The sequence below is a fragment of the Mus musculus genome, chromosome 1 (genome assembly GCF_000001635.26).
Source record: "Mus musculus strain C57BL/6J chromosome 1, GRCm38.p6 C57BL/6J".
NCBI lineage: Eukaryota > Metazoa > Chordata > Mammalia > Rodentia > Muridae > Mus > Mus musculus.
The window spans coordinates 136,194,604-136,212,501 of NC_000067.6; the positions used below are offsets into that span (position 1 = coordinate 136,194,604).

General features: G+C 45.0%; 1 protein-coding gene across 2 annotated transcripts in view; it reads right to left on the bottom strand.

Annotated features, from left to right (window-relative positions):
* Mroh3 (maestro heat-like repeat family member 3) overlaps positions 1-17,898 on the bottom strand; it is a 31,161-nt gene that overhangs the window by 12,944 nt on the left and 319 nt on the right. The window contains exons 2-12 of one of the 2 annotated variants that reach the window (NM_001329610.2): positions 16,686-16,800; positions 14,242-14,306; positions 13,810-13,932; positions 13,645-13,724; positions 13,150-13,279; positions 12,314-12,400; positions 6,338-6,445; positions 5,740-5,875; positions 4,920-5,008; positions 3,495-3,644; positions 1,665-1,819 (exon numbers count right to left, since the gene is read on the bottom strand). In NM_001329610.2, the coding sequence (NP_001316539.1) occupies positions 1,665-1,819; positions 3,495-3,644; positions 4,920-5,008; positions 5,740-5,875; positions 6,338-6,445; positions 12,314-12,400; positions 13,150-13,279; positions 13,645-13,724; positions 13,810-13,932; positions 14,242-14,306; positions 16,686-16,773 (1,211 nt within the window). In that variant the 5' untranslated portion in view covers positions 16,774-16,800. Of the gene's footprint in view, positions 1-1,664; positions 1,820-3,494; positions 3,645-4,919; positions 5,009-5,739; positions 5,876-6,337; positions 6,446-12,313; positions 12,401-13,149; positions 13,280-13,644; positions 13,725-13,809; positions 13,933-14,241; positions 14,307-16,685; positions 17,025-17,898 lie in introns of those variants that run through there. The other variant, XM_030243372.1, reaches the window with a different exon arrangement.

Consider the following 17,898-nt stretch of genomic DNA (forward strand, 5'->3'; position numbering starts at 1 on the left):
GTAGGAAATGCCCTATGAGTCAGGAGGCATGAGTGGGTCTTTGTTCATTATTCTTTTCTAATCCCTGTCTGGGTGACTGGGACAGACCCGCAGGCTGCAACGCAATGATAAGTGGCTTGGTAGGTAGGGCGAGGAAGAAATCTGCTACCGTTGAGCGTCTGTAACTGTGTCTGTGGCGCTAGGGATCAAACCTCAGGGCCTTGCACAAGCCTTGTGGGGCTTCCATTGCCTGACCACCTCTGTATTATGGTCCTTGTTATTTGCCAGGTCTTTCCCCACCACCACCCCACTTTATCACCCTGGTAACTGTGCTGTACATCAACAAAGAGAGCCGAAAATTCCAGCATGAGCCCAGCTTGACAAGCAGAAGACCTGGAAAAAGGTCCTTCAGAGGCAGCAAATGAGGGTCTGGTTCTATGTGGAAGCTGACAGAGCTCCCACTCTCAGGTTACTCAGGTACAGAAGAAGGCTCAAATAATCCCGAGACAAAGGAAGATAGCGATGTGGGCAAGAAACAGAACTACCAGCCCAGAAGTCTGTTCAGTGAAAATAATTTTCTAATGAAGGTAAAATAGGAAACAGTCTCATACGAAAAAAACTAAGGGAAATTTTGTTACTCAAAGATGTGAAATCTTTTCAGTGAAATCTTAATGAAAGTCTTTAGCTGAGGAGAAATTTTATTATATGAAAACAAGAACTTCAATAATAAAAAGTAAAAATAATAATAATAAAAATAGTAAATATTTGGGTAACTGTAATGAATCATTTTCTCCTCTTAGTTTAAAAATACACATGACAGTGGAAAAGAAAAACAATAACCTTTGACAGTCTATTCAGTATATGTAAATGTGAGATAGATGACAGCCATCATATGAAGCAAGGAAGACAATAGAAACTGTAGGATCTTCCTTTTCCTAAAGTTATTGACATTAGCTATTAGTAGGCTGCAGTGTGGCTATATAAACTCTTAATCACTGAATAAATTAAAAGTAAAATCTGATCTAATAAATGTCCAAGTAAAGAAAGATGGATACAAGAAAGAACTCAAGTAATTCAAACAGTTGCAGAAAACAGGCTCAAGATATACAAAACAGAGAGACAGAAAACAATGATAAAACTGTGCATAAATCCAAATAAACCACCAATTACATTAATTGTAAATGGTTTAAATATATAAATTAAAAGGGAAGGATTTTCAGATCTAGCACATGATCTAGCTTTGTGGTAAACCATTTGGCCCAACATGCATGAGACTCTTTCTAAATTTTACATGCTTCCAAGATTTTCTGTGGTAAAGCAGACAGTTGTTAGAATCACTCTTCTATGAATAAATAAGAAAATATTCAATATTTGAATATATGGCAAGAATAAGCTAGGAACTGGGGAGACGCATTTGGAGCCCCAGCACCTCCACATAAAGTTGCATACAGCAGCACACATCTGTGAACCCAGGACTGGGGAGGCAGAGAGCCAGGTCCCAGAAGCCTGGTGACAAACTCGTCAAACTGAACTGGTGAGTCCTAGCTTCAGTGAGAAACCCTGTCTCAGAAAAATAGGGTGAAGTGTGGTTAAGGAAGATACACATCATTGTCTCTGGCCACCACACACATATGTACAAATCTGCACACACATGCAGACACATATGTAGCTGACGGGTAGCTCACCTTTGTGATTGGTCCTTTACTTTAAACAGCGTCAGGATAACCTCCTCTGTGTGGGACTGGACCAGCAATTGGAAGACCTTCTTTATGGTATTCTGGGCAGCTTTCTCGGTGGCTCTGTCTATGTGGTAGTAAATTAACTTGATGATTTCTGACACCTGAAAGAGTGGGATGGGGGCTTTTTCTGGACTGCAACACCAGCAGAACAGGAGTCACAGGTCACTGAAGTGTGTGGCTGCAAACAATATAGTATCTAGTGTCAGGACCAAGTCCACCTCTGTCTACAGCACTTGGCTCTGGCCAGATGATCCCAATGGACCCATAGCTTCAGACTTTCAGAGGGGCAGACAGAACACAGCCATGGAGGAAAACATGGCATAAAGAATAAAGGAAGAATGACTTGGGAAATGAGAGATGGCCATGTGACAAGAGGAGATGGCCGACACACCCGTGTGCTCCTAAGCCAGCCTGTTTGGTAGGCTAGGAGTGTTCTCAGCTTCCAATATTTTCAATGAGTTTATAAGCATACCCCATTGTCTTAGTCAGGGTTTCTATTCCTGCACAAACATCATAACCAAGAAACAGTTGGGGAGGAAAGGGTTTATTCAGCTTACACTTCCATACTGCTGTCCATCACCAAGGAAGTCAGGACTGGAACTCAAGAAGGTCAGAAAGCAGGAGCTGATGCAAAAGCCATGGAGGGATGTTCTTTACTGGCTTGCTCAGCCTGCTTTCTTATAGAACCAAGACTACCAGCCCAGAGATGGCACCACCCACAAGGGGCCTTTCCCCCTTGATCACTAATTGAGAAAATGCCTTACAGCTGGATCTCATGGAAGCACTTCCCCAACTGAAGCTCCTTTCTCTGAGATAACTCCAGCTGTGTTAAATTGACACAAAACTAGCCAGTACACCCATCATCATGATGTCAAGATGTATCTGCATGTTTCCATGTTGTCAAGGTATGAGTCAGAAGTGTCCCTGATGGGTCCATGCCTTCAACACTTGTTCCTCAGCTCGTAGCACTATTTTGAGAGGCTATGGAACCCTCAGGGAGACCTAGCTAGTGACTCTAGGGCCAGGCCTCTGAAGGCGATAGCCTGGGCTCTGGTTCCTGTCTCCTCTTCCACACACTCCTGCTGCCATGCACTGAGAGTCTCCTGTGCCATGTGTACCTTGTCAGGGTAGACAGAAAACCTCTGAAACTGGGAACCGAAACAAATCTTCCCTTCTGTTCTATTTTGTTCTGTTTTGTTTGTTTGGAGACAGGATTGCTCTGTGTAGCCCTGGCTGTCCTGGAACTTGCTCTGTAGACCAGACTGGCATAGAAATCACAGAGATCTGCCTGCCTTTATCCTAGCAGTTAAGCCCGAATGCTGGGATTAAAGGTGTACAACAGCCAGCTCCCTTCGTTCTTAAAATTGTATCTGCCAGGCCTTTGGTTGGTCATGAGCACCTACCTTTGTCCTCGACCAGGCATTCTCTCGCCGATATGAAGGAGCAGCTACACACACAGAACACATGCATAGTGTGTGGAAGCAGGAGGAATGACCGAGGTCTCTCCTGGTCCTGTGAGGCCATAGCACTGCTCTACTCTATCTTCAACCTAATTCTTTCCATCCTAGTGGAGACAGAGGCCTGGTCATCACTACTTCATTCTTCTCCACAGAAATAGCTTTTGCACTATTCTGAAAACAGCTCACCAAAATAAGCTTCTCTCTTTGGGGTTAAGGGATTTGAGTGTCCTCAAGCTCAAGTTGATAAGACATAAAACCAGATCCCCCAAGACAGAACAGAAAGACATTGAAGCAGGGAGCCCCCCTAAAAGCCTACCTTGGCAACTTCTTTAACAGAGTGCTTCAGGACCATCTTTAACATCTTGGAGGCTGCAGAGATGTCATTCGGGCTGCCGTTGATCATGGACTCCAAGGCCACCAAAATCACATCAGCTCTCTCCACAGGGGTCAGGTATTTCCTGAAGAACTGAGAGAAGAGAGGAGCTCGCCATTCCAGCTTCCCACGTGAGGACTGCCCCCCAAAGCATCTGGCATCTGTCCGCAGAGACCCAGCAGGCAGGGTTCAGCTAGCAGACAGCCAGGGAAGCATCTATGGCGTAAAGTCACCTCCAGAGTGCCACCAACTCTGATGTCCCCAAGAGGAGCGATAGTCCAGACAGTGTGACACAGAAGAGGCTGGCAAAGGCCTTTTCTTTCTAAACATGAAATGCAGTTAGGTGAGCCCATTGGAAACAGGCTCTATGCCTAGTGACTTTACAGTATTCCAAAGCAAGCAGAAAGGCAGACATGCCCGACCAGGACTCTGCGAATGTGAAGCTCATTGCAATCAACCAACATTGGTACCAATGTTGTGTGTGGCTTCACCGTTGGGATCTAGGGAGGACTGTGAACAAGATGCTCGATGACTTTGCCCTCTGGGTACTCACCATCATCTCGAATAGTGTGGAGGGAAAAGCTAATGGTGGCCGTGGCAGGGCACCGAGATTAGCTAGAGAGACTGAGTCCAGTCCTGAGGAGACTGGGGAGCAAGGTACAGCAATGAGGTAGACTATGTGAAGGCAAGGGTGCACAGGACCTCAGTGTGACTAGAGCATCCTACGAGGAAGACTGGGGAAAGCAGGAAGAGGAGACTGAGGAAGGACAAGGCAGGACAGGTAAGGGAGGAACCAGACCACAATGACCTCTCTGGACCCACAGAGGAGGTTCAGCCTGCAGAGTAAGGAGAACAGAGTTTGCACTTGGCCTGAAGGAAACTCGGAGAGGTTTGTATTTTAGAAACATTTTCCCTGATGACAGAGAAATGGCTGGAAATGGAACACTTAGTAAGAGGCTGCTGTAGTAACCAGGCAAGAGGTGATGGGGACTCAATTACAGTAACTGATGTGGGAGGAAGAGGCAGACGGGTGTGGTGTGGAGTTGGATGTGAAGCGGAAGAGAGGAAGGAGCAGAGGGTGTTTTCTACGTATCTGGCTGAGGTGACTTGGGTTGACTGAACTTGGGGACATCAGCACTTTTTTCTAAAACCCTCATGGTGACCTCAAAGTTCACTCAACTCAAGTGTCACTAGGAGAGGATATGCCTCACACTTTTAGCCGCCTGTCTCTGAGAACTTGGACTTTGAAAGCGCTCCCATTTGTAGGGATCATTACTTCTATAATCTACTCTCCAGCCTCCTTTCTCCCCTGCCAGCCCCCACCACCGCTACCTCTGGACATCCCATGCACGTGGGTATCTGGGTTACCAGTGTGAGACTCTGCATGTTGGCCGTCAAGTTTCCACGGAATTGCTTCTGCAAGTTCTTCAGGATGGCTTCTGTCTTCTGTCTGCTACCTCCAATCCAAAAACAGCAAGTTAAGGGGCTGGGCCTTAACAGTGAAAAATGAACCCATGCTCCCATCTCTCCCCCAAGCTTCTGAGGGCCATGGAGACAAATAGATGAAAAGGCATTGGCCCAAAAGAACAGAGGGACTTCCCTAGCACTCGAGGGAGGTGAGGGGAGGATGTGGGTTGGGAGTCAAACTGGCCCCTGTTCCAAATGTGTGCCCCCCACCCCCAAACACACACACTGTGCCTCCACTGAATCATAAGAAGCCAGGGTCTCTGAAATTGCTTTTGGGGGATTTTGCAAATGCCTTGGTACCTCTGTGAGCATGACTATTTGAAACAGAAGGGTTAGATTGGAGAGGTAAAGCCCGCACATTTTTTTTCTGCAAGAAAAACTGCTTACTCTCCTGGTACTGTTCATATGGTTGGGATGGGGCAGCTGGGAAATACTGAGAACCCAGGTGGATCTCACAAGTGACTGTAAACTTAGCTGCCCCCCCCCCCTAAAGATATCATTGAAACGGACACAGTATCAGATATGGGGCTGGTATTTATCCAAGGAAAGGTTGTTGGTTTCGTCAATTGATCTCCTGGTCTCACTGCATCATGGCATATCATGCCTCTCTCAGATGCCCCTGCTAGAGGGAGCGACCTTTTGTGGTAAGTCTGAAACAATGCCTCTATTCACCGATTCCGTGCATCCAGCTGCAAGTGGCCACAGAGTGCAGTTCACTTACTTCTCTGAAGCACGAGGATGATGAACAGGTAGTTCAGTGCCTCTAATGCGCCTATTGAGATGTCTTGGCTGGGATTCAGGCAGAGGATGCTGAAGGTGCCCACCAGTTTCCCAGTTATGGAGAATGATGCCATGTTCTGACAGGAAGCAGAAATGATCGCCTCTTCTCATCCTGGGGGAACCTCTCCCTGCTGTGGTCCCCACCCCAAACTTCTTCTTTCCACCACTGTCTCTATGTATCCCATCTCTTCTACCCCACAATATCCTGGCCAAGAAAAGCTTCCCTAGCCAACATGCAAGGAAAAGGACAGACAGAGAGCCCTGAAACACATGACCCCTAGGGCACTGGGTCTCTATCTAGCTGTATAGGCCAAGGACCTCAAGTAGGTTCATCAAAGCTTATTAGGCCCAGGACAAACCCAAGAACAAATTGAGCTTCTTGATTGTCAGGGACAGAAATAAATCCCGATGCAGTAAAGTGGCACACACTGATTACATGCCCCCCCAGCTGCCCCTGCAGAACCCTGGCTCAGGCAGTGCCTTTGTCCAGAGAAGCAAGGCATGCTGGGTCAGTCTTGCGCCAATCAACAAATACTCACTGACAGTTCAGAGAAATTACAAATGAACCTCAGCAATCGGGAAATAGTGCCCAGGGCTCGGATCTGCTCGTACACTTTGTCTGACAGCATTAACCAGGGTAAGATGATCTGCAGAAGGGACAGAGAGGCTCATCAACATGGTGGCAGAACAGCGCTCCCTTCCTAGCTGGACAATCAGAAGGAACAACAGGAGGAAGCTACAGCGAACTTGGAAGGGAAGTCCTAATTCATTCAATCTGTTCCCTTTTGAGTCTTTTCACACAGGAAATGCAGAGGGGGGGGGGGAGAGAGAGAGAGAGAAAAACCACCCATACCTGGTATCAAATACAAACTCTGACAAGTCACAGATGTATACTTAAAATCTAGAATTAAACTGGACTGGTCTGGGCACCTCACACCTATAACCCTAGCATTCAGTAGACAAAAAGAGGTAGGAGGACTGCTGTGAGTTCAAGACAAGCCTGAGTTTTATTTCTTCATGTGCAGTGACTCAAGTATGCAGTATCTTTAATATCTTTTCATCAAGTTCTACTGGGTAACCTGTATTGTGAGGGGGTCTATGACAGTCCCCTTGACCTACTGCTTGAAGGAAGGTAGCTCCCACTGGCTGGTAGGAGTTTGAAAGCCTATGGTGTCTAGTAGAGGTATTATCCCTCTATATAGTGGAACACCATTTAAACTCTTTATATATTGTTTTTATGTAGAGTTTACCCTAAATATCTTTACTATTATTCTACTGTTCAAAGTCAAATTAAAATAAATTATGTCACTATAGTTTTATAGGAAAAAAATTTTTTAAACAAAGTAGCAAATATAATCCAAATTTTGTTGCATATAAAATAACCTGTTTTCTGGTCATCCTACCAAAAGCAACCGTTAACCCAATCCCCACCAAGATCATAACACAAATCTTTACAGACCTTGAAAGGACAATTCTTAACTTTGTATGGAAGAAAGAGAAAGCAGGGTGGTTAAAGCAATCCTGTACAATAAAAGAACTGCTGGAGGTATCACTGCTCCTGATTTCAATTGTACTACAGAGCTATAGTAATAGAAATGGCATGGTATTGGCATAAAAACAGGCCTGTTGTTCAATTGAATCAAATTGAAGACACACATACCTATGGACTTTTTTTATGAAGACCCCTGAAACACACACTAGAAAAAAAAAAAAGACAGCATTTTCAACAAATGGCACTGGCTAAACTGGATGTCTACATATAGAAGAATGCAAATACATCATTTCTACCACCCCGCAAAAACTCAAGTCCAAGTGGATCAAAGCTGGCACTATAAAATTACATACACCAAACCTAATAGGAGAGAATGTGGGGGAAAGCCTTGAACACATGGGAGAGAAGACAGTCTCCTGAACAGAACACCAACAGCTCAGGCACTAAGATCAACAACTAAACAATGAGACCTCATGAAACCAAAAAGCTTGTATAACGCAAAGGACACTGTCAGTCAGACAAAGTGGCAGCTGACAGGATGGAAAAAGATTTTTACCAACTCTACATCTGATAGAGGACTAATATCCAAAATATATAGAGAACTCAAGAAACTAGATATAAAAAAAAACACCCAAATAATCCAATTAAAAATACAGTACAGGGGGCTGGTGAGATGGCTCAGTGGGTAAGAGCACCAGACTGCTCTTCCGAAGGTCCGGAGTTCAAATCCCAGCAACCACATGGTGGGTCACAACCATCCGTAATGTGATCTGACTCCCTCTTCTGGAGTGTCTGAAGACAGCTACAGTGTACTTACATATAATGAATAAATAAATTTTTTTTAAAAAATGCAGTACAGGGCTGGAGAGATGGCTCAGCGGTTAAGAGCACTGACTGCTCTTCCAGAGGTCCTGAGTTCAATTCCCAGCAACCATATGATGGTTCACAACCATCTGTAATGGACCCTTTTCTGGTGTTTCTGAAGACAGCTGCAGTGTACTCATATACATAAAATAAACAAAAAAATTTTTTAAAGGAGAGTACAGATCTAGATGGAATTCTCAATAGTACAATCTCAAAGTGGATGAGAAACAAAGAAATATTCAACATCCTTAGCCATCAGGGAAATGCAAATCAAAACTACTTTGGGATCTTATACCTATCAAAATGGCTAAGATCAATAACAGAAGTGACAGCACATGCTGGTGAAGATGTGGCGCAAGGGGACTCTCCTCCATCGCTGATGGAAGTGCAAACTGGTACAGTCACTATGGAAATCACTGTGTCAGTTCCTCAGAAAATTGAAGTTATCTCCCTCAAGATCCAGCTATACTGCTCTTGGGCATATACCCAAAAGATGCTTCATCCTATTATGAGAACACTTGCTCAGCTATGTTCGATGCAGCTTTATTCATAATAGCCAGAAACTGGAAACAACCTAGATGTCCCTCAACCAGAGAATGGATATACAAAATGTGGTACATTTACACAATGGAGTATTGCTCAGCTGTCAACAAAAATGACATCATGAAATTCACAGGCAAATAGATGGAAGTAGAAAAAAAAAATCATCCTGAGTGAGGTAAACCAAACTCAAAAGGACAAATATGGTATGAATTCACTTATAAGTAGGTATTATCTGTTAACTAAATGATAACCATGCTGCAATCCATAGACCCACAGAGGTAAGGTAAAGAGGAGGGGTCTGTGGGATGGGACTAATAGATTCCTAGGAAGGGGAAATAGAATAGACTTTTCTTCAAGATAGGATTTCTTTCTGTAGTCTTAGCTGTCCTGGAATTTGCTTGATAGACAGGTCTGCATTAAACCTAGAGATCTGCCTGCCTCTGTCTCCCCAGTACTGCGGTTAAAGGTGTGAACCACCACCACCCAGCTAGAATAGATTTTATGGGTGGACTAGGAGCAGATGAGGATGGGAGAAGGAAGAATCAGGTGGGAAGATGGGATGGAGGGAGAGGGTGTGGAGCGAGACTGCTGGAATCTGTGGGGTGGGATGGAAATCTAGTACAGTAAAAAAGTTCCTGGAATCTTGAAGGCGATCCAGTGAGGACTCCAGTGAGTAATGGGGATATAGTCTCAACCAGCCATCTTTTGTAGCCAGGAAAGGTTTCCAGTGGTGGGTCTGGTTTGCATTCAATTGAGTTGTTGGCCAACAGGGTCTCAATGAAATCTCAAAACAACTCAGGCGATGCTTAGACAAGAAGGATAGCTCTCCACAAGCTGAGTTCCTGGTGTTGAGGACAACATCCATATAACTCATCGAACACGGAGAAGCTGAGCTTGTGCCTACATGGAGCCTTCTCCCTATGTTCTCCCTCTTTGGTGTGGGAAGGTACTCTGCAGGCAACTGAAAGAGAAACATGGACACCAACCTAGCCACAAAACCTTTGACCTACAATCTGTCTTGCCTGAAAATTAGGCTAGGGCCATGGTAACACAGAATGTGTTGTAGTAGCCAGTCAATGTTTGATTTGCCTTAAGGCCCACTCCATGAGAAAGAACCCATGCCAGAAACTGGAAACTGGGTAACCAAGGACCAAAGACCAGATATCCCAAAGACCTAGGATAAAACCACACACAATTGGTCTAAACACAACAACAAAACAAATTAATAAAAAGATTCCTAATGATATCCTGCTATACTCATAGATCAGTGCCTTATCCAATCATCATCAGAGAGGCTTCCTCTGTAACAGATAGGAACAGATGCAAAACCACAGCCAGATATTATGCAGAGAGAGAGAGAGAGGGAGAGAGAGAGAGAGAGAGAGAGTCTAGATGGGATGTCTTCATCAAATCCTTCCCCTCATAACTCAGGAAATCCCATAGAAGAGGGGGCAGAAAGACTGTAAGAGCCAGAGGGGGTGGAGGACACCAGAAGAACAAGACCATTTAAATCAACTAAGCAAGGTACGTGTGAGCAGAGTAGTATAAGCTATTAGCGTAGTATTTTATGGGACTCCTGAATATGTGAACAAGTGGGTCTCTGACTCTCTGGCCTATTCTTGGAACTCGTTTCCTCCTGTTGGGTTGCTGTGCCCAACTTGGATAGGAAAGCTTTTGCTTCATCTTATTATATTTTATTTTGTCAGGTTTGGGTGTTATCTCTTAGAAACCTGTTCTCATCTAAGGAGACACAGAAGGAGTGTGGATCCGGAAGGGAGAGGAGATGGGAAGGAATTGAGAGGAGGAGAGGGAGGGAAAACTATAATCAGGATATATTGTATGGGAAAAGAAACTGTTTCCAACTAAAAAGAGAGAAATAAGATGCAGACAACTGTTTTGAAATAAATAATAAAAAATAAAAACAACCCATTTTCTATGAAAGGTTGAAAACTTTTTTTAAAAGGTTCATTTATTTTATGTATGAGTATTTTGCCTGCATGTACCACATGCCTGCCTGGTGCCATGGATCCCCTGGTACTGGAGTTACAGACAGTGGTGAGCTGCCATGTGGGTGCTAAGAACTGAACTGAGGTCCTCTGGAGAAGCAGCCGATGTTCTTAACCTCTGAGCGAGCTCCAAATCTGGTTGAAAACTTTTGCATGGTGCTATTTTATTTTCTGTTGTACATATATATTATATGTTGAGGGACTATATGTATGTGTGTATGTATGTACATATTTTATATTTAAGTATATATGTTTAAGACAAAGTCTCCCTGCCGGGCAGTGGTGACACATTCATTTAATCCCAGCATTCAGGAGGCAGAGGCAGGTGGATTTCTGAGTTCAAGGCCAAGCCTGGTCTACAGAGTGAGTTCCAGGACAGCCAGGGCTATACAGAGAAACCCTGTCTCGAAAAACAAAACAAACAAACAAACAAAAAGACAAAGTCTCCCTATCTAGTCCAGATTGGCCTCAAACTCATTGCAATCCTCCTGCTTCTGCATTTCAATGTTGTATTTATAGACACTACGCCTGGTACCATTTATCTTTGGAGAACAAGAAGCCTAGTAATGAATCCTGAGGACTTCACCCTGACCAGGACTCTGAGCTCAGTGCCTCCCTTCCCCCACAAACTCAGAAGATAACAGGGGGTTTGTTATTGCACTCACAATGAGGTGTCTATAAAGCATGGAAATGTCTCTCAACAAACACACCAGTACATCCCCAAGTGCTGTGTCACTCTCTTGCAGAGGAATAAATGTCTCCTCTAGTTGCAAAATACCTGTACACTCTTATCTCTTTATTTGTAGTCATATGGAATCTTATGTAAAATATAGTACCCCAGGCAATAACCATTTTACTCATGAATGCTATTTTCTCTCTCTTTTTGAATCTTTTTTTTCATTTTTTTATCAGATATTTTCTTCATTTACATTTCAAATGCTATCCCAAAAGTCCCCAATACCCTCCCCTCCCCCCGGCCCTGCTCCGCAACCCACCCACTCCCACTTCCTGGCCCTGACATTCCTCTGTCCTGGGGCATACGATCTCCACAAGACCAAGGGCCTCTCCTCTCATTGATGGCTGACTAGGCCATCCTCTGCTACATATGCAACTAGAGACACAGTTCTGGGGGATACTGGTTGGTTCATATTGTTGATCCTCCTATGAATGTTATTTTCAAGGGATTCTAAGCTATAGTCCTAATTCAAACTTGTTCTCAGGAAGTAAAAACTTGTCAAAACTAAGAATATTTTAAAGAAAAAAAAGTGCTTTGTAATGCACTTTTTGAGTCTCCTCTGTTTAAGAAATAGAGGAGTGGCCTAAGGAATGAACATTGATCTGATCTCAGAGCAGCAACACCATGCGACAGTACACACTAAGAAGATTTGAGTGTAACCTGGACATAAATATGATCACTGCTAACACTGCAGCGTACCCGAATTCTAGACGGCAAAGGGTCCTGATGACTGTGGTTCCCAAACAACATCCTAAGAACACCTTGGGGGAGACACGGGACTGCATCCTCACCAACTCTTGTCATAGATCTTTCCTGCCTACCTAGCATAGAGTACAGGAAACAGTGTGGCATTCTGGTTTCTGTAGCCACCTACCTCCACAAAGCTTTGCAGTATAACCATATTGGGGCTCATGTCTTCCATCACAAGAGCTTGGAGCATATCATCCAGGGCCTGAATCGTCTGGAAGGGAGGAGACATGGAGGGTACACGAGGAAGACAGCCACATGCTTGCTTAGCTTCCTGACAACACTCTCTTCACCCCCTCCACAGGATTCTCAGCATTAGAGAGTTGTCCTACCAGTTTACAGAGACCTCTGTGTTTTATTTTTACAATTCTGGGAACCGATGGCTCTTGGGTGCTAAGCAAATGCTTTACCACCGAGCTATACACCCAGCCACAATTGTTTTTAAACTTTTACTTATTTTTAAAACATTTGTTTATTTATTTTATGTATGTGAGTCACTGTCTTCAGACACACCAGAAGAGGTCATCGGGTCCCATTACAGGTGGTTGTAAGCCACCATGTGGTTGCTGGGAATTGAATTTAGGACCTCTGGAAGAACAGTCAGTGCTCTTAACTGCTGAGCCATCTCTCCAGCCCTTCTCAAACCCATTTTCAAAACCAAATATCCTTGGGAAAATTTGGCAGTCCTTTCGACAATTATTCCCTATAGTCTCTGGATTTTGTTGGTAGACTATCTAAGATTATAGATGGCATGTGAGCTTCAGAGAGAAAAGGTATGGGTGTAACCATTCCCTGGGAAGCCCAGAATGACAGACAGTAAGCTGAATGGAGGACAGGGAGACTTGGGCTCCTGAAGGAGGAGCCAGAGCAGGAGGAAGGCCAGGAAGCCAAGCCAACAGGAGGTAGTCCCCAAGACAAACTCATTCCCATGGAGATCTGCAGCAAGACACATATGGGGGTTACCTGGAGGTAGAGACTAGCGCTCTCCTTTCGGTCTAGACTGGGCATGATGAGAGGCAGGGAGAATGTGCTCGCGATGCTAACATTGACCAGATCCAGCTTCTGGCATAAGTGGAAAGGTGGCTTCACCTGACTTGGGGGAGAAGCGGTGATGAACAAGGGACTCAGGGCATCCTGTGTGAGGCGGAGGTATATTTTCAAACCCTCTGGGGGAAACTGCTCGGCTACTCTCTGAGGTACAGAAAGCTGTGGGCCATCTTCCTTTGATTCCTTGTCAGAGCAGGAGAACATTGATCAGGGAGGCATCCTACACTAGATTTCCAAAAGCCACCCCCCCACACACACACCTCTCCTGGCATCTGGCTGATGAATTGGCCACCATAGACTCTGCCACCTTGATCCTCTAGTCAAGTTCCCAGACTTAGCCTGTCCTCCCAACCCACAAGTTCTCAGGGTCAGAGCCCCAGAGGATAGGAGAGGGCCCATGGGGGAAGGAACCTCAGGGCCACGATGCAGAGCATGGCTTGCTGGCGCACGCTACTATCCAAGATCTCAGGGGGTTCTTCCAGGATGAATGTCTAGAAAGACGAGGAAAAAAATGAGAATTTACCTCAAAGAGGGATACCAGCCTCAGGTCTAGGATGAAGATTTGTTCTTTCTCACCTCAATTTTCTTAGCCAGAAGGGTTTTTGGATAGTACTTATTCATGTTGCCATTGGCCTGGTCACGCACAACGCTGCTCAATGTTGACACAGCATTCAGGAAACTGAGCTTGTCTAATTGGGACTGGGACAGAAGACAAAGCCAGTCTCAGGGCAGGACCTGGGACCTGCACCCCACACTTTGTCCAATCCCAACTCAAGCAGACTGTGCTACACATCTCTGGTGTCTAGGGTCTTTGTAGCCTTCTGGGACAGTAGGGCTGAGAGTCTACAAGGGAGATCCTTTAGGCAGGAGGGTGACTGCCACCCTGTCTGTGGCCAGTGAGAAGGTGACATTCAGGCGGCTTCGGGGCTAGGGCTAAGGGAAGCATCGACCTTCAGATTTTCCTACTCTGCTCCTTAGTTCCCAAAGAGTCTCAAAGCATTTCCTTACCATCTGTCCTGGTTCCATAAAATCCAGAATGAGCTGATAGGCTTCTTTCTCTGACTGGCACAATCCTGAAAGGGGATTTGGAGGTATCAGCTGGCTTTATCAGGTGGGAAGGGACAGCAGCTCTTCCCCTCCTCCTTCACTGAGAGGTGTGGCATGGGAATTTGTAGCACTTCTTATGTAAGCATGGAGGCCAACATGGAAAGCATCCAGGCATGGACTTAAGAGACACTCTGCATCAGACATGGCCACTGATACAAGAATGACTGAGAAGAGAAAGGACTTCGAGCCACTCTCAGTGTCCCACAGATTTCTGGGACTGTCCAACACTGACTTTGAGATTCTTGATTGTGAATGGACTTTGAGTCTCAAGTCAGCCTTGGGAGCCTTTCTTGTCAACTAAGGGGAGATGCATATAGCCTTAAGGGCCTGCTGCAATGAGAAGTAAAGACAGAGGCTGGGAGGGAAGGCTAGGGAAAAAGCCTGATTATGCCAAGTTGAGTCCTGAAGGGATAAGACAAATGAATGAGAGCTATAGCAATAGGGCGGGTGTGGGGGGTAATGGGCCTGAGTGCAGGCTTCTGTTGTCCCTACAGACAAAAGGTTCTAGGCAGGGTTTGAAGCCAAAGTGCAGCCCTTCCATTCACTAACCCCATGGTCTGCTGCAAATGAAACTCTTGACTCAGGTTCATCAACTGTGCAATGGCAAAGATAGACCTCCATGTGGTGATGCTCAATGAACTAATAAAGGCAGATGGGTCCTTAGTAAATTAAAATACACCCCCATCCCCAGGCCCAGTGCAGTAGTGCACATCTTTAATCCTAGCATTTGGAAGGCAGAGACAAGAGAACCAGGAGTTCAGGGTTACCCTTAGCTAATAGTGAGTCCAAGGCCAGTCTGGATTCTATAAGAAGAGCTTGTCTTTTTAAAAAGGAGGGGATTAGTTAAGAGACTGAAACAATAACCAGGAGAGACAAATGGTAGCTTTCCTGGAGGGAGGTGATAGCAGGAGGTAGTCATATCTGATATCTATGTTGATGATCAGTAGAAATAGATGATAGAGAAGATGTGAGCCTAAAAGCTACAAAGAAGTCAAGATTGTTTTAGGGTTAGGAGTGTAGCTCAGTGGTAGAGCACTTGCCTAACATGCTGAAGGCTCCAGGTTTGAGAATCTGGTACAAGTACTAAACAAAAATTAATTAGGCATAGTGGCACACACCTGTAATCCAAGCACTTGGAAGATAGAGGTAGAAGGAAGGGTCTTGGAGTCGAGGCCACCCTGAGCTATATAGTTGAGTTCTGAACCTGCCTGAGCTACATACTGAAATCATACATCAAAAAGTAAAATTAGATACAAAAGAAAAAAAATCAAATAGGTGTTGTAGCACACCCTCTCAATTCTAGTATTGTGAGGCTGCGGCAGAGAATAAGGGTAATTGTGAGGCCAGCTTGATCTACAAAGTGAACTCTGAGCCAGCCAGTGCCATAGTGCTACATAGCAAGACTCTGCCTCAAGAAAAAAGAAATTAAATTTTTGGTCTGAGAGACTAGAAGTCTTGGGTTGTCGTTTGTTGACCTGAGGGTATCTGAAGAGGGTAACAAAGCCAGGGTTCATTTGGGCCATGGGCCATGTTGATTCTGAGATGTCTACCTGGCATTAGAGTGCAGATATAAATAGGCTTTGGGTTGGGACGTGGTGGCACATTCTTGTAATCCTAACCAGGAGGTTGAGGCAGGAGAATCACAAGCTTGAGTAATTTAGCCAGACTCTGTCTAGAAGAGGAGGAGGAAGAGGAAGAGGGAAGAGGAGGAAGAGAAGGAGGAAGAGGAAGAGGAAATGAAAGAGGAGGAGGAGGGAGAGGGAAGGAGGCAAAGGCCAACAGAATAACACAGCAGGTTATCCAGCTGGCCAAGAAGTCTGACAGTCTAAGCTTAATGTTCTAGACCCATGTGGTGGAGAGACCCATCTCCTGGAAGTTGTTCTTTGACCTCCACACATATGCCATGGCATGCATGCACATTGTACATGTGTATGCACACACATGGTAAAGAAATAAAGTGAAATTAAATTTTAAAGGATTAGGGCTATAAGAACTTGGAATTTGGACACCTCTAGTCTAAAAATCAAGTGTTGGTTAAGAGGTTATTGGCCTGTAGGTAGTATGGAAAGATCTTTCCATACTACCTACAGGCTTTAAACATCTAGGGCTCCACTGAACGTCTAGTTGCCTCTAGGTGAGCTTTCAATATCTCAGACCATATCAACGCCCAGCTAAGCTCCAGGCCTCTGAGGGAGATGAGCCTGCAGAAGGAGCAGGCCTTAGAGAGTAGTTATGAAAGGGATAGCCCTTAGAGTGACATCTCTAGCAAGGGCCAGGGAGCCATTATCACTTCCAAACTGCCTCAGTAAGATTAGTGATACCCAGGCCTACAGAAAACTGCTTACCTGATAAACTTGGCTCTAACAAGACATCGTACATCGATGACCGAAATGTTACTCTGTTCAGATTTCTCTCCTCGGAGTGTAGATTCATTTGCCCACCCAGGACAGGATCCAACAGCTTGTAATGAGACCAGCAGTCAGGCCTGATGAGAGTCTGGTCTTCTTAGTGATGCAGGTTTAGTATAGGGGAAGGCTGCAGGAGGCAGCCTGACCATTTACAAGGACAGGGTTGGAGATAGCAGAACACTTGTTCAGCATGTCCTGAGGCTCTGCATTTATCCATGGCATGAGGGCAGAATAAGAAGAGAAAAGAAAAGAAAAGAAAAGAAAAGAAAAGAAAAGAAAAGAAGAAAAGAAAAGAAAAGAAGAGGGGAGGGGAGGGGAGGGGAGGGGAGGGGAGGGGAGGGGGGAAAGGGGAGGGGGAAGAAAAGAAGAGAAGAGAAGAGAAGAGAAGAGAAGAGAAAAAACAAACAAACAAACAAAACAGAACCACAAGAACTGACTGGACAGTGCCCATGCTAGGTCCTGTTTGCTAGTTTCCCATTTTATCTCCTGTTTCTGGGGAAAGTGCACAACCCCCCTTGAAGAACCCTGACTCCTTATGGGTCATGCAGGCACCAGCCAAGGATCTCCTGTGGCAATCTCAGACTCAAGCTGGCTCCCAGGGAAGTTTCTATCTGTGGTTCTGATGTCTTAAGGTCAGGTTCTGAAGCTGTTCTTAGCAGAGGGTTCTTTCCCATTCTCTAGGATGTCCCTTCTGCCATCCAGGAGGGGAGGCTAAGGACTCTAACGTGCCTGCAACTCCCAGACATGGATGCTCAGGTGTAGAGCTAGCCTATGGACTGAAACTGAAAGGAGTTATGCCCAACCAGTTCCTCACACTGGCACATTTCAAGGCTGGCTGCTTACAAGAACTTAGCTATCCCCCATTTTTTCTTAACAGCCTCCCATATCTATATATCTATAGCTATATAGATATATAGATACTTCAACCTCTTTGCCACCTAGAAAGATTATTACAACAGAACCCTCTGATCAAGCTTTACCTGGAATTGGGGGTGGGAACTGGAGAGATGGCTCAACGGTTAAAAGTGCTCACGGTAACTCCAGTTCCAGGGAAGCTGATGCCCTCATCTAGCCAAAGTGGGCACTGCACACACATGGTACGCCCATATACATTTAAAAAAAAAAACCCTAAAATGTATTTTTCTGGGCC